Here is a 16,105-nt window from a genome sequence, read left to right on the forward strand (position 1 = left end):
TGTTTGCAGAAGAAAATGAGCTACGTATTAACCTGTGCAAAATCAAAAGATAGTGGACAAGACAATAAACTTAAGAGCTAAGTGGGAAATCAAAAAGAGTTTTGTTAACAATATTCTCTCTCTATTCTCTCTGATCGACTGGTCTTTAGCAAGCTTCCTCATAGCTTCAAAGTCTTTTCTCATAAATCATGAACGACAGGTTGGCTACATGGGGAGCTATACTTACATGTATGCCATTCAGATATCAAGAATCAATAGTTCATACTTTTCTGTATGTTCCTACAAGACAAGAAGAATTGTTACCAATAGTGATATCAGTTTATAGACCAAATTCCATGATGCAAAACCATCTTCTAGAAAATATCTTTTTGATATACATATAATTTTGATGCATTATCTTTATTATTTTATTACTGCACCCACTGTATAATTAATCCATTGATTACATAATTTACATAAACATGTGAGCTCAAATTTCTCTCTCTCTCCTTTTTTAAGAGCTGTCAGGATAAATGTCAAAGCAAACCAACATAGCTCATGTGAAACTTATTGTATCGGCTCAGAATTTCAGTGCTGAAACTGTCGGTCTCAGGTACTGTTCAATTTTTAAAAGAAAACAAAGAACCCACTTTGCTGTAATGATGTATAACACATTTAGTGTACGTACACCCTGACATTATTGTGGCAGTATAGGTGTGGTCACCGTGGTTACTCATGTAGCACAATGTACATGATTCCTTCAGCAATTTTAGGCCAAAACGAGAACTAAAACTGCAGTTACCCACATAAATGAGGTACACAGAACAATGACTATTTCAACACGAGGGTGATTCTGTTGATTCAACAGAAAACACTGTGTGTGGCATAACACAGAGTTACAGAAATCTGAAGGCAAAAATAGAGAAAAAAAAATAGAGGTAGATAAAGGAAGGAAACACACAAGCACAGTGGCAGAAAGGGGAAAGCAGTGAATGTACTAAACTCACTCCTGTTCACTTCTGCACACAAAATCCTGACACCAATTTCAAGGTAAGATCTACACATGCAAAACACAGGAATTTAAAGTAAATTATGATAAGCATCTCAAAAGCATTAGATTTACTGGATCAAACCTAAATGTTTTCAATGGCATTTTTTGTGTTATATCAGATGATTTTTTTGCTTCTGTTGGTGATGCTGACAGGATGTGCTGCAAGTCCTCGAGGTAAAAAAAAAGATATTCTTCATTGATCGGAGTTAGGTTTTTTAATGTGTGTGTGTGTGTGTGTGTGTGTATGTGTGTGTGTTTACCTAAATCACTAATTTAAAATCACCAATTAGAATGTAATTACCAATCCATTGTAACCAAATGACTGTTTGGTTTATGGGTAAACATGTTTCTTGACAAAACATTGGCGCTCATCCCACTTTCAACCAAGAATTATTTCCACTATTTGGAATAAACCTGACCTACTTACTGAGCTTTGCAAAAATGGACAAAACAATAAGCAAACCAAGAAGGTTGACATCGACATCTTAGCAACTATTTCCTTCCTCAAAGCTTAAAGTTTTCTTATAAATCCCAAATGATACGGTGGCCACATGATGAGCAGTGCATACGTGTGTGCCAACTGAGTCAGTGGTTTACATGGTATTGTACGTTTCCAATTTCTTTTGACAGTGAAGGACTTTCACTGCAAATATACAGCAAATCCATTACATGTTAAAAAAAAACAAACCAAAAAGTACAGAGCAATAACATACTTCTTGGTGTTTTCAGATCTGTCAGGTAAAATGTTCACCTTCCCACAAGAAACCAACTCAGCTCATGTGAAGCTGATTGCACCACAACAGACTTTCAATGCCGTGACCGTCTGTCACAGGTAGTGTTGAATGTGCAACTGCAGAAATGAATCAGAAATATCTCTAATTGTGACACTGTATCATGCATAATAATGTTTTAAAATACTTACAGGTCCTTTACAGACCTGAAAAGAGATCATGCCCTTTTCTCTTTGGCCATACCCTCTTCCTCCAATGAATTCCTGATTTTCTGGGATGATACAAATAAGGAGATGGAGCCCCATATCAAGGCTGCAAAAGTGGAATATGGAAGGCTTGACTACAAGCCGAACATGTGGCACTCTATTTGCACCACATGGGACTCTACGTCTGGATTGGTGCAGCTGTGGTTCAACGGACAACCATCAATAAGGAAATTCATCAGCTCTGGATCCAGCATCAGTGGAACTACTATAATTATCTTAGGACAGGTACAGTTTTATTGATAAGCAACAAATTATTTATATGCTAACATATGATTTATTGTGTGTTTCTAGGGTATAGATTTCAGAACAATGCTTATACAATAATGCTTTAATGTACTTATTTTTCATCTCTAAATCTCTACAGGAGCAGGATTCCCATGGTGGGGGGTTTACCATAAAGCAGTCTTTCGTTGGCATGATGTCTGATGTCCACATGTGGGACTATATCCTTTCCCCCTGTGAGATCCATAACTACGTGGATGAACAAAACTTCACTCCAGGGAATGTGCTCAATTGGAGAGCACTGGACTTCGAGATTGTAGACAAAGTGCTGATAGAGGATAAACAAATGTCATGTCACTGAACTTTTCAAGCAAGATCATCAATGATTTAGGAAGTCAAAAATCATATTTTTTATGCTTTTATGTAGAATACAAAGTAACCAAAGTCAGAACTTTATGTTAAATCATTGTTTAGTAAGGGAGAGGTTCTGATTTTTTCAACTCTCTCTAACTACAATAATCACATGAAATGTTATGTTGTTCAATAAAGCCATTTAATTAGGTGTCACCTCAGAGCAAATGCAGATTAAAAACTGTGTTTATTGTGCCTCTAAACACAAAAATATTCAGCCACGGGAAGGCATTCAGAGCGGCAGACTGGCAACAGCACAAAGAAAGTGGAAAAAAAAGTTAGCTGACATGTTGTATTAACACAATTAATAAAATCCACATCCTTAAGCACATTGCAAAGATTTTTTTCCTTGGTTATCTTAGATGACGTAATGACAGAGGGCTACATTGTCATTCTGCAATCTGTGAGAGCAGTTGATTAGAATCACTAATGTCATTTCCTGATCTACTTTCATTTTGTAGTCAATCAATAAAAATCATTATTAGCAAAGAGAAAAATAAAAACACTGAATCAAATGACCATGTGATGTGGAACCATGTGTTAGCCATAACACCTTTATACTGCAATAATATCTGGGCTCTGGATCTTTCTGTTTTTTGAAGGTCCTTTGCCCCCTACTGGCCGAACTGATCTGATCTTACCTATTGCTTTTTAGAAACTGAAATAAACAATATTTTCATTCAACTGGACAACACTACTTTGTATTTACTCCTGTATATGTGAATGGGCCTATACTTGGCAGAGGGCTTAAGTTTCTCCATGTTTCATCACTTTGCCCAGTTATTTGACAATAAATCACACACACTCCCACATGGACTTTTGATTGTTCATTTAACTCATTCTGTGCTGAACGATGCTGCCAGTTTCTCAATCAGTAAAATGACTAGTCCCTCCTATGGATCCATTCTTCATAATGAGATGGACTACACTAGTCTATAAGGCTGGTGATTAAAAAAAGCCATGACTGTGGTATTTTTTTCTCCTAATTCAGTAGGATGAGTCAAATATGAACTTTATGTCATTAACAACAATTGACTAAATCACCAGTTTTGTCCATAGGCATCCTTCTGTTAAGCTTGTCACTCGTTTCATTTATTTGTAAATGGTCAATTTACAGCTTTGTTTTCAGCAACAGTCAGGATAAGTAAACAAGTCCAAGGTGCAGAGGCAGAGGCAAACCAGTTGTTTGATAATAAATCATGCACACTCCACATGGACTTTTGATTGTTTGATTGTGCTGACAGATGCTGTCGCCTCTCAATCAGTAAAACTACTGGATCATTATGAGAACGATTGCACTGGTCTCTAAGGCTGATGATTACCAAAGCCATGTCTGTATGATAAATTATCTTACATTTTGTCTCAGAGGAAGCTACCAGCTCATGAAGATCCAAAAGTAAAAACCCATTGCTTTTTGTAGGGTAAAGCTAATGAGAAGACCCTGACCCCCAGTGATTCTAGGTGTTTCTGAATAGCTCCGAAATCTTAGCAAAAATCGCCTTAGCAAAAATCAACCACTTATGTCACTTGTAACGTTTGCTCAGACTCGGGCACTGGTGATGCTGGAAGATACTTGCACAGTAAATTAGGCTGCCCAATAGCAGCCATAGCAGCAACACTACACAGCTGATGTTCCTGTCGAGAACTAAAAAACAGCATCAAGCTAGCAGGTTCCTGATGTAATGCAGGGCAACGAGAGTTTGCAATTAACTATTAGTTGATTCCTCTTCAGTGTGACTGTTGAATAGCTCCATGCATTGCCAGTCAGTGAGTGACAAATGATCAAGCATTAATCTATAAACACTGACAAGGAGGCACACACACACAGTGCACTGTCACATCCATGGATGCATTCAAAATACCGGGCACACTGACACAATCACACATACCTGTAGGTGAGAAAGAAGGAAACGTTGCAAATGACAGAAAAAAGGGAAAGGAAAAATAAGTTTCACGGGAAACTGAAATATTAATAACCTCAAGACTGATTTGGTAAATCAGAGAACAGAGATCCAGCTGCTGAATTGTGAAACCTTACAGAGACAATTCTTATGAATAGACAAATAATAATGTTAAGTGTATGTATAGAATTGCAGAGTGTTATGATGAGTCTTTATGTCCAGTGACATACAGTAATTTAATTGTCTTAGCATTTTGCCTGAAATGGTTTCTTATAAAGTGGTATTTTATATATCCCTCTCTTCTCTGTTTTACATTTAAAGCATCTCTTTTCTAGTACTAACTGTTTGACTGTTAAAGGGCCAAAATTCCACCGGTAGTTTTAGCTTACCGCTAGGGGATGAAGTTCTTACTTAGCTGAGGTGATGTATAATGTATTTAGTACACCCTGACATTATTGTCACAGTAGGTGTGGTTACACATGCAGCACAGTATACATATGATAACCATCTCAACACCCTTCTTTATTCTCAATTTAGCAAGGAAAAATGAAAAAAAGGAATTTGCAAACACCAGAATTGGACCATTTCTTCCAATTTGATGTTCTTCTTTTTTATTTTATTTTTTTGTTTGACAACAAAAATGGGGGGAAAAAGCTCTGTTTCAAGTTATTTCATTTTGGTTTTAAAAAAAATGGACCTCTTGTGCAAAATGATGTCAGCATCTCCTTCCACTCCTCTCTTGTCCCTCCACATATCTGTTGTGAGCTTGATGTTACAAAATTTATATAGCTCTGCAGCTGTTTGAATTTATTAATTAGCTGTATTTCAAACATCTACAATTTCTAGAGGAGCTTCTTTTTTTAAGTGATAATGTTGCTCCATGACTGCTGAATTTGTAAGTAGGTCAGTAGGTCAGGCAGGCCAAAAATGTATAACTGAGTATGATGTATAACTCAGTTTTGACATTTATATTAACTGATCTGATCTTATCTGTTATTTTTTTAGACACTGAAATAAAAAATATCTTCATTCAACTGGACAACACTACTTTGTAGTTACTCCCCTGTATGTGAATGGGCCTATACTTGGCAGAGGGCTTAAGTTTCTCCCTGTTTCATCACTTCTTCCACTTCTTTGATAATAAATCACTTTTGATTATGAACTTCTGATTGTTCATGAGAGTCATTCTGTGCTGACAGATGCTGCCAGTCTTTCAATCAGTAAAATGACGAGTCTCCTATGGATCCATTCTTTGTAATGAGATTGACTACACCAGTCTCAAAGGTTGGTGATTAACAAAGCCATAATTCTGGTACATTTTTCTATTTTTTAATAAAATTAAACAAACATGAACAATTGACTAAATTGCCATTTGTGTCCATAGGTATACATCTACTATCTATTATCTATTATGTTTTTCACTTATTTTTAATTTTAATTTACAATACAGTGTTTTCACTATAGTGGTATTACTGTTGGCACTGCTGGAACAAAAACTGAATCACTTTGCTTTTTCCTGTGAGCTGAGTAACCAACATCACAGGACACGAAAGGTTCATTGGAAATACAAGACATGAAAGAGGCATGTTTACTGAAGAGATGAAAGGAAGCTATCATAATTTTATATTTGGTAGCAGCATGGCTACCACTATCAACATGTTTACTGTCCAAAGCAAGAAAGAATCATCAGAATCCCAATCCCAAAAGTTCTCGGAATATCATTCTTGTTTTATCTCGGTATCTATCCCTCACCCTCTTCACCTTCTTTGCCTCCTCCAACAACGGGGCTCTTTCTCTTTTGTCCGGTTGAGGTTCCACAGTTACTCCAGTTGTTCCGCCATCCACCATTTTTTTCAACCCACTGATACGACCCATAGGAGTGTCTCCTGAAACAGCGCCCCTGCGGTGAACATCTTTTTTGAAAAATATACTGCACAAAAACTGCAATTACAACACAACAGAGCAATGAATTGCGAAAAACATGTACATTTGAGCACTGGTTGCCTCAGAAGCCAGTCATTTCACTGACCTCTAATGGCATTTGTTGATTGCCTTTTTGAGCTTGTCTTCTTCTACTGGTCTGACCCCCCTGATTAAGGCTTGAACCCCCCCAAAAAAATAGTAAAAACAACAGTCCGGGGGTAATGTTGTTTTTACTATTTTTAAATTGTAAATATTATATTTCCTTTCCCTGCAATACAATTTCAGACACCCCTAAAGTGGACCATACAATTACCAGGTTAAATTTGTCTGGAGCCCGTCGCAGTTGAGCACCGTCTCCCTCAACATCATAACATCATATCTCACTTTTTATTTTTTTAATCACCCAGAAAACCTAATAGAAGCTTAGTAGCTTATACAGTCTCTAAAGGCACGAATAGCACATTTGACACTCAGTGAAAGCATTTTGCTCCATGGTAAGTTTAAGGTCGCTGTGTGATAAGACACCGACAGTGCACAGACAGACGAGACAGAGCAGAAGCGAGTTCTTCAGACCACACCCCGCGCCCCCCACCACCCCGATTGTACTTGTATAATTCGCACTCTGCTTAAAATCTCCTAGTTTACTCAAGCAATTAGTTGTGGGCCGATGTACAGGAAGGGAACAAATGGGGCCATTCACCCCAATGAGGTACAAAGTACAAATCTGACTATTACATACACTGTTACACACAACATCCTGACACAGGATCCAAGGTAAGATCAAGGCATGATATACATTGTGAAACAGAGGAATTTAACATGATTGCATAGCGAAACCCTTTTCAGCTTTTCTCCCTGTATTGTATATTATATCCAGCCAACTTGAAGAAGACCAAATTAATTTGTAGTGTATTGTGCACTTGTAAAAGCATAAGCAAAACCTATGTGTTTGGTTTATTAAATTGTGTATGATGTGTATTTGTCTTTGTATTAGATGGAGTTGTTGCTTCTACTGGCGATGTTGACAGCATGTGCTGCCATTCCTCAAGGTAAAAAACAAATTTCTTTATTCAACAGAGGGGACACCAAAATGTAATCACAGTAAAGATGCATGCTGCGCTCACAGGAATCAAATGTTATCTTTTGATGTTTGTTACTTTGTGTTCACTCTTTTAGATATGTTCAACTTTTTCCCCTTAATTTAATAAGTATAAAACAAATGCAAGATGTATGACTAAATTACCAATTTTGTCCATGGGCATACATACAATTTTTGATTTCAAAATTACAATACAAAAAAATTATAATCAATGGAGTGCATTGAGTAAAGGGCAAAATACAGCTGTTTAGACAACACTACATAATACAGCCTGCTATTTAAAGTGTAATTGCCCACCATTTTCACTGTAATCCCTCTGAATATACGGTGTAATTTTGTTGTATGAATCAGTTGGCTACGTATGAAATACTTACCAGTTCCTATTGGTACTTCAATGAAGGTACAGCAGAACAAAGGAGGAATAAACGGGAATTTTAGAGGAAAGGAGAATTAAATTATACTCTAAGTGTTTTGTAAGCACAGGGTACTACAGGGTACACAACTGGTAAACCGCCAAATAGTTGACAATGACATCCTGTCTTTATCTCTTCAGCAATTATGGTATAACATCCTTTGTTCCGCTGTGCCTACATTTAAGTTCCAATAATAACTGCTAAGTATTTTATATGTACTGATTCATATGACAAAATTACACCACGAGTTTAGAGGAATTACAGTAAATGTTGGGTAATTACACTTTAAATCATGAGCTGTATTATGAGGTGTTGCCCACATTTATGATGAATCTATTTATTTTACAAATTAATATTAGTTGCTATTGTATATATTTTCTAACATAGAGCAAATTTGTTTGTTATGTAATTTTCTGTTTGAACTTTCTTTCCTTTTTAAGATCTATCAGGTAAAATGTTCACCTTCCCACAAGAAACCAACACAGCCTATGTTAGGCTGACTACATCAAGACAGGTTTTCAGTGCTGTAACCGTTTGTTTCAGGTATTGATTAATATGCAAGATAAGAAAAAACATAATGTTTGACAATAAAAATTATCATGCATAATAATGTATTTGTAATACCTTCAGGTCCTTTACAGACCTCAAAAGAGACCACCCCCTTTTCTCTCTGGCCACACCCTCTGCTTTCAACGACTTTCTGATTTACAAGGACGTAAACGACGAGATTAATCTGAATGCTAGGGATAAATATGCAAAATTTGAAGGGCAAGACTACAAGCTGAACACGTGGCACTCTATTTGTTCCACATGGGACTCAGCGTCTGGCTTAGGGCAGATGTGGTTAGATGGAAAACCCTCGAGTAGGAAATTCATCAGCTCTGGATCCAACATCAACGGACCAAATATAATGGTTTTAGGACAGGTATGGTTTTTAAGGGTTTTTAAGTATCACATTTGAAGGAATGGTTTGCCATTATGGGAAATACACTGATTTACTCATTTACTCTGTAAATATTTAGCTTGAGTCAGCCACAAGTTAGTTTAGTTTAGTAGACAGACTGGAAACACAAGGAAACAGTTAGCTTGGCCACATGGGATTGGTCATCTTCTCTTATAAAAAAAAAACTTTTAAGCAGAGCAAATGTTTTTCCCCAAAAGTCAAACAATTCCTTCAACAGTCCTCCAAATTGCTGTAAATTGCTACGTTATGATTTAGTGTATCTCAACTTTTATCTAAAATTTCTGCAAATTCTCAGGAGCAGGATTCCCATGGTGGGGGATTTGACAGTAAACAGTCTTTCGTTGGCATGATGTCCGATGTCCACATGTGGGACAAAGTCCTTTCCCCCTGTGAGATCCAGAACTACATGGATGACCTAAACTTCACTTCAGGGAATGTGCTTAACTGGGGGGCACTGGACTTCCAGATTATAGGCAAAGTGCTGATAGAGGATAAACAAAATATCTGTCTCTTTTGAAAAAAAGACTATAAGTCTCTTGCAAAGTCAAAATATAGTAGAAAAATTCAAGTTTGGATTAAAATGGAATGCATTTTAAATTTTTGAAGCTTTTCCTTATTTGTAAAATCATTGCAAAACCATGTTTTTTTTTTTCTTTAAACTTTACCAATGAGTGTCTCTATTATGGCCACATTAATTATCTAGGGTCCACTTGTGTTCATAGTATGAGCAGTCATTAATCTCAGTTTAAGCTAATGTTGTTAAGTGAAGTGATGATTTGCCATTGCACTAAAATTTGTTAAACTGAAACCAGCTGAAGATGAACTAAATAAAAATATCAGATTATATTGCATCAGTGCTGTGTGTAAACCTGCCAAAGGCATTACTTTATAAGCTCTCCAATGACTGGATCCTAAGAGTAATAGCTTATGAGCTTGTCTTTTATGGGTACTGTACACCTCTTGTATTGTTTTGTCTCAATTATCTCCTAATGATCTCATTTGTGACTGCTTTTAATAGTTTTATTTGAGGCAAGGTCTCTTTTTTTCAATACCTTATGTGGCTAAACAACTAACTGAGCTTGAAAGTTAGGAAATTGAAAAATAATAAATTGGCCATCATGTAAATACTTCTTTTGGTATCTGAAATGATTCAATAAATACAGTACATTTGCTGTAGCAGCTTAACTTAGTGGAAGTGGTCAACTTAAATGAAATGGGACTTGGGTTTGCTACCACTCTAATAGCTCGAATAGCACACATTCACACACACACACACACACACACACACACACACACACACACACACACACACAAACAAAAAACAAAATGTGCAGACATATTACAGATATTTATGTGCAGGACTGCTTCTTGTCCTGATGCAGTAACTGTCTTCATATGACTCGGCAAGAAAGCAAACTAGTGCATTTCCCAAAATGTCTCACTAATTCTTTAAAATGAAATGGAAGTGCAGACCTACCATGTATCTATTGTCTATCTATTGTCTGAGCAGAACTGAGTGCTGATAAACTAGTGTCATGTCATTTAACTTTTAAAACAAGACCATCAATACTTTAGAAAGTCAAAAATTATACTTGTACAATATAAATGTAAACTACAGTATAAATTACCAATGTCAGAAAATCATTGTTTAGTTATGAAAAGGCTCTGATTTTTTCAACTCTGTCTTTTTGAACATTTTGGCCATGACAACTTTATACTGCAATAATATCTGGACTGTGGATATTTTGTCCTTATTTTGAAGTTCATCTGACCCCTGCTGGCCAAAAACCAATAATTGCAACTTTAATTTAGTTTTTATATATACATATCTTCATTCATGGGACAGCACTACTTATTAGTTACTCCCATATATGTGAAGGGGGCTTTACTTGGCAGAGGGCTTAAGTTACTCCATGCTTCATCACTTCTCTCAGTTCTTTGACAATAAGTGACTTAAAATGACTAGTCTCTCCTATGGATCTATTCTTCACAATGAGATAGACTGCACCAGTCTCTAAGGTTGTTTTTCTTTAAATAATCTTTTAATAAAATGAACTTTATGTTAAAAACAACAATTGACTAAATTACCAGTTTCTTCCATAAACATGCATGTATTATGTTTGTCACTCAGGTTTTTATTGAAAAATTACAATATTCCAAGTGGTATTACTGTTGGCACTGCAGTCACAAACATTGAATTGCTTTCTTTTTTCCTCAGAGCCTATAGCTACTACCAACAACACAGGACACAAAAGGTTCTTTGGAAATAAGAGTGAAGACAGAAGTATGTTCACTGAGGAGGTGAAGGGAAACTGTCATAAATGTATATGCGTTAGCAACATGGCTGCCGCTATCAGCATGTTTACTGTCCAAAGAAAGAAAGAAGCACAAGAATCCTAATTTGAATGAGAAACTCTGAGCTCAGTGTTGTGATAAAGGCAGAGTAAAACACCCAGATGTATTAATGGGCAGATTTTGTTACTTACGGGAGAAATAATGCTAACTGAATCTCAGTTTTGAACTCCTTCAAGTCCTGGAGCTCTTTCATCAAGTGAATTGGTCACCCTCTTTGCCTCCTTTGCCCCCTCCAGCTATGGGGGTCTTTTTGTTTTCCCAGGTAAAGTTTCCACAGTTAATCCAGTTGTTCCACCATCCACCATTTTTGCTAATTGGGGAATGCAATCGATAGCTACTGGTGAAAATGAATGCTACACTCTGTTTTGATTAAGCAATGGTTGACAAACTTCTTTTGTGTTGTGAATCAAGCCTTCATTTTCCCGGGGGGTTCGGTAGCTAGTGGCACACAGAATTGCACAGTTAAAGTGAGGCTTATAGGGCACCAATCTAAATTCTGATGGTATCTTTACTCTATAGCCATTATATTGTGCAATCAACATTTGCATCATAACATTAGTTAAACAAAGATTTGTCTATTGTCACTTTAAATCTTTTCTTATCTATTAAGAAAATTACTTGGCCAATTTGCAGCCTTATGTTCACCAACAGGAAGGCGGTCAGGATAAGTAAACAAGCCCAAGGTACAAAGGAAGATGCAAAACTTCTTTGATATTAAATCACACACACTCCCATATGGACATTTGATTGTGCAGAAAGATGCTGCCGGTCTCTCAATCAGTGAAACTGCTAGATCATAATGAGAAAGACTACACTGAGCTCTAAGGCTGGTGATTAAAAAAGCTATGTTTGTGGAAGCCTACATGTCCATGGACACATAAATTACGTTACATTTTGTCTGTGTTCAGTGTGACTGCTGAATCTCTTCATGCATTGTCAGTGGCTACTAGCTATTTCACACACTCACTTCCTTCATTAGCCACTAGTGGAGGTTTTGTGTAAAACTTTATCAGTAATTTAGCCATCTAATTTGATTAGAAAGGACATACACATTACTCATATCATTGCACAGCAATATATCATGGCAGTTTGTCCAATACTTTTTGATATATTTCAGCCTGAAGTGGATGTCGTTCCAACTGACTAACAGACATCGCATCCTTATAGGAATGAGACTGGCATGGTTAAAAATACATCTATGCTAAATTGCTATGCAGAAGATCTTTTTCCTTTCTTATGTTTATTTATTTTACTTTCATTATTAAATGTAACCAAGTTGTTAACTGTGTTTCCTTCCTTACAATAATTTAAGCAGCTCCACGTCTATGTTGGTAAGTGTAATGTGTCTTATTCAACAGTTCTCTAAGTTCAAAGCTCTCACTTAACGTTGTATATTGGCATATCAATCTAACCCAAAGCCATAAAATATTTACAAGAAGGAAACAAATACAGTCAATAACATTAATGAGGTACAAAGTACAAAACTAACTATATAATACACTGTTGGACACAACATCCTGACACAAGATTCAAGGTAAGATCAAGGAATTACCTACATTGTGAAACAGAGCAATTTAACCATGACTGCATTACAACCCCTTTTCAGCTTTTCTCCCTGTCTTGTATATTTGACTTTTAAGAAATGACAAATTAATTTGTAGCCTATTACGCACTGGTAAAAGAATTAGCAAAATCAAGGAATGTGATTTATTTTATTTTGCATGATGTGTATTTGTCTTTGTATTAGATGGAGTTGTTGCTTCTACTGGCGATGTTGACAGCATGTGCTGCCATTCCTCAAGGTAAGAAACAAATTTCTTTATTCAACAGAGGGAACACCAAAATGTAATCATAGTAAAGATGCATGCTGCGCTCACAGGAATCAAATGTTATCTTTTGATGTTTGTTACCTTTGTGTTCACTCTTTTAGATATGAACTTATGATTTTTTGTTTCCCTAATTTAATAGTATGAAACAAACACTGTATGAGCTTTATATTAATAGCATTAATTGGCCAAAACATGTGGAATGAATGACTAAACTACCAATTTTGTGTTATATTTTTACCACTCATTTAGTCATGTATTTAATTTAAAAATTACAGTACAGAAAAAATATAGTGTTAAATATTCATTAAGCCAGTTTCCTTGGTCAATTTGCCACTTCACACTCATGGTTGGGCTCAGCACCAAGAGGCAGTCAGAAGTAAACAAGTCCAAAATACAAAGGCAGGGGTAAAGTCCATAAACAGACAAGAAGTAAACAAGCTATAATAGATATCTGAACAAGAAAAAAAAGTTGGAACATATTGAAGGCCAAGCTGGGTGGAGTCTACAGCTTAAATTAATTTTCTAAGGGTAAAAGGAAGTGGTAAATCCCTCACATTGAAAATGATGGGGCAGGCAGCAGCCATGGGCAGGGTAGTGTAGAGGCCAAAGTACAGCTATGAACTGGGAGTGTGGTTCTAGATGGGTACAAACTCTTTCATTTGTTTAGAGTTGTTATTGTTAATGTGAATTAACATAGACATTGTAATACATTTTCAGTCATTTTATTTGATTTTATCCCTTTACTGTTATGCCAACATGGTTGGGCCTGCTTATCAACTGACACTTAAGAGACTTTAAAATGATGGAAAGATGTATGTTTTAAGCCTTTACATTTTTCATTTTCTGGTGGTTTTCACAGTGTCTTCTGATGTTGTCTTTTAACAAGTGAGAGAAATAAATCATCAGAAGACATCTGTAAGAAGAAGGATGGCCATTATTTGTTGGACCAGTGTAGCTATACAATACATGACTAAATGTATTGTCAATAAATGTATTTTGCAGATTAATATTAACTGCTCTGGTGGTGTGGCTTTATGAATGGCAGGTATACAATAAATGCAACATGTTGGTTGTTACCACAATTGATTAATTTAGTTGTTTGATTAGCTACAGTTTACCTCTTCTAAAAACATCGTTATACTTTTTTTTTTTTATCTTGACAACTTTTGAATATATTTTCTACAATCATATAAATAATTTGTTTCATTTATTACATTTCACTCTCTGACTTTGACTTTGTTTCCCTTTTTGAGATCTGTCAGGTAAAATGTTCACCTTCCCACAAGAAACCAGCACAGCTCATGTGAGGCTGACTACATCAAGACAGGTTTTCAGTGCTGTAACCGTCTGCTACAGGTAGTGTAAATATTCAAAATGAAAGAAAACAACTCACTGTATCTCTGACAATAAAAATTATCATGCATAATAATGTATTTATTATGTCCACAGGTCCTTTACAGACCTCAAAAGAGACCATGTCCTTTTCTCTTTGGCCACACCCTCTGCTATCAACGACTTTATGATTTACAACGTTGTAGACAACGAAATTAATCTGTATGTTAGGAACCAATTAGCAAATTTTGTAGGGCTAGACAAAAAGCCGAACACGTGGCACTCTATTTGTTCCACTTGGGACTCAGCATCTGGCTTAGGGCAGATGTGGTTAGATGGAAAACCCTCGAGTAGGAAATTCATCAGCTCTGGATCCAACATCAACGGACCAATTATAATTGTTTTAGGACAGGTATGGTTTTTAAGGGTTTTTAAGTATCACATTTGAAGGAATGGTTTGCCATTATGGGAAATACACTGATTTACTCATTTACTCTGTAAATATTTAGCTTGAGTCAGCCACAAGTTAGTTTAGTTTAGTAGACAGACTGGAAACACAAGGAAACAGTTAGCTTGGCCACATGGGATTGGTCATCTTCTCTTATAAAAAACTTTTAAGCAGCAGAGCAAATAAGTGTATTTCCCCAAAAGTCAAACAATTCCTTCAACAGTCCTCCAAATTGCTGTAAATTGCTATGTTAACTGTTATCTAAAATTTCTGCAAATTCTCAGGACCAGGATTCCCATGGTGGGGGATTTGACAGTAAACAGTCTTTCGTTGGCATGATGTCCGATGTCCACATGTGGGACAAAGTCCTTTCCCCCTGTGAGATCCAGAACTACATGGATGACCTAAACTTCACTTCAGGGAATGTGCTTAACTGGGGGGAACTGTCCTTCCAGATTATGGGCAAAGTGCTGATAGAGGATAAACAAAATATCTGTCACCTCTGAAAAAAGACTTAGTGTCTTGCAAAGTCAAGTAATATTTTTGATTATTCTAAGCTTTTCTTTTTTGGATTAGTTTCATTTGTAAGATCATTGCAAAACAATGTTTTTTTTTCTTTAAACTTCAACAATGAGTGTTTCTCTAATCTTATGGCTTTATGTTGCCCAAAATTAATTGTCTAGGGTCAATTTGTATTCATAGTATGAGCAGTCAATCAGTTCAAACCTAATGTTGATAAGTGAAGTCAAGATTTGCTATTTCACTTGAGTTTGTGAAATTGAAACCCGCTGAAGATGATGACTAGTTCCAAACCTTGTATATGGCTGGACCGCCTATGGTCAAATCCTGATTTTATAACAAAATCACCAAACACATCACTGAAAGACAAAGACTATGCTTTGATTTTGGCTATATTTATTATAAAATGATCAAAAGAATGTTAGAAGAGACAGACTATCTTCCTTTTTTTGAAGTTATTTTTTCAGGCTTTTGCCATGTTGTGATTAATACCTTCTGTAGCTCAACAACTAACTAAGCTCATCATTCTTACTCATAAGTATGGAAATTGTAAGTAATAAATTGGATATTATGTAAATACTTCTCTTGGTTTCTTAAATTATTAAACAAATGATACAATCGCTCTAGTAGCTTCACTTACTACTGCACAAAACAGAAGCTTT

At 36.1% G+C, this 16,105-nt stretch overlaps 3 protein-coding genes across 5 annotated transcripts; all 3 read left to right on the plus strand.

Annotated features, from left to right (window-relative positions):
* Positions 1-838: 838 nt before the first annotated feature.
* On the plus strand, positions 839-3,472 carry LOC139612979 (C-reactive protein-like). 2 transcript variants are annotated; one of them, XM_071469190.1, is made up of 5 exons: positions 839-1,029; positions 1,150-1,204; positions 1,760-1,862; positions 1,955-2,252; positions 2,392-3,472. In XM_071469190.1, exons 2-5 carry the CDS (start codon positions 1,150-1,152, stop codon positions 2,608-2,610), a joined length of 675 nt encoding a protein of 224 aa, XP_071325291.1. In that variant the 5' UTR covers positions 839-1,029; the 3' UTR covers positions 2,611-3,472. The 2 variants fall into 2 exon arrangements, with proteins under 2 accessions (XP_071325291.1, XP_071325290.1); XM_071469189.1 differs by having other exon boundaries at positions 892-1,029; positions 1,769-1,862.
* Positions 3,473-7,122: 3,650 nt separating this feature from the next.
* Positions 7,123-9,804, plus strand: LOC139613214 (female protein-like). Of its 2 annotated transcripts, none has more exons than XM_071469653.1 (5): positions 7,123-7,258; positions 7,479-7,533; positions 8,437-8,539; positions 8,627-8,921; positions 9,256-9,804. In XM_071469653.1, the coding sequence occupies exons 2-5, from the start codon at positions 7,479-7,481 to the stop codon at positions 9,475-9,477; spliced, it is 675 nt and encodes a 224-aa protein (XP_071325754.1). In that variant the 5' UTR covers positions 7,123-7,258; the 3' UTR covers positions 9,478-9,804. The 2 variants fall into 2 exon arrangements, with proteins under 2 accessions (XP_071325754.1, XP_071325753.1); XM_071469652.1 differs by having other exon boundaries at positions 7,126-7,193.
* Positions 9,805-9,947: 143 nt separating this feature from the next.
* Positions 9,948-16,020, plus strand: LOC139613215 (serum amyloid P-component-like). The gene is made up of 4 exons (XM_071469654.1): positions 9,948-13,117; positions 14,398-14,500; positions 14,594-14,888; positions 15,209-16,020. Exons 1-4 carry the CDS (start codon positions 13,063-13,065, stop codon positions 15,428-15,430), a joined length of 675 nt encoding a protein of 224 aa, XP_071325755.1. The 5' UTR covers positions 9,948-13,062; the 3' UTR covers positions 15,431-16,020.
* Positions 16,021-16,105: the final 85 nt, after the last annotated feature.

The sequence above is a fragment of the Trachinotus anak genome, unplaced genomic scaffold (genome assembly GCF_046630095.1).
Source record: "Trachinotus anak isolate AG129_WGS33_773 ecotype Australia unplaced genomic scaffold, CSIRO_AGI_Tana_v1 ptg000032l, whole genome shotgun sequence".
In the NCBI taxonomy this organism is placed as follows: Eukaryota; Metazoa; Chordata; class Actinopteri; order Carangiformes; family Carangidae; genus Trachinotus; species Trachinotus anak.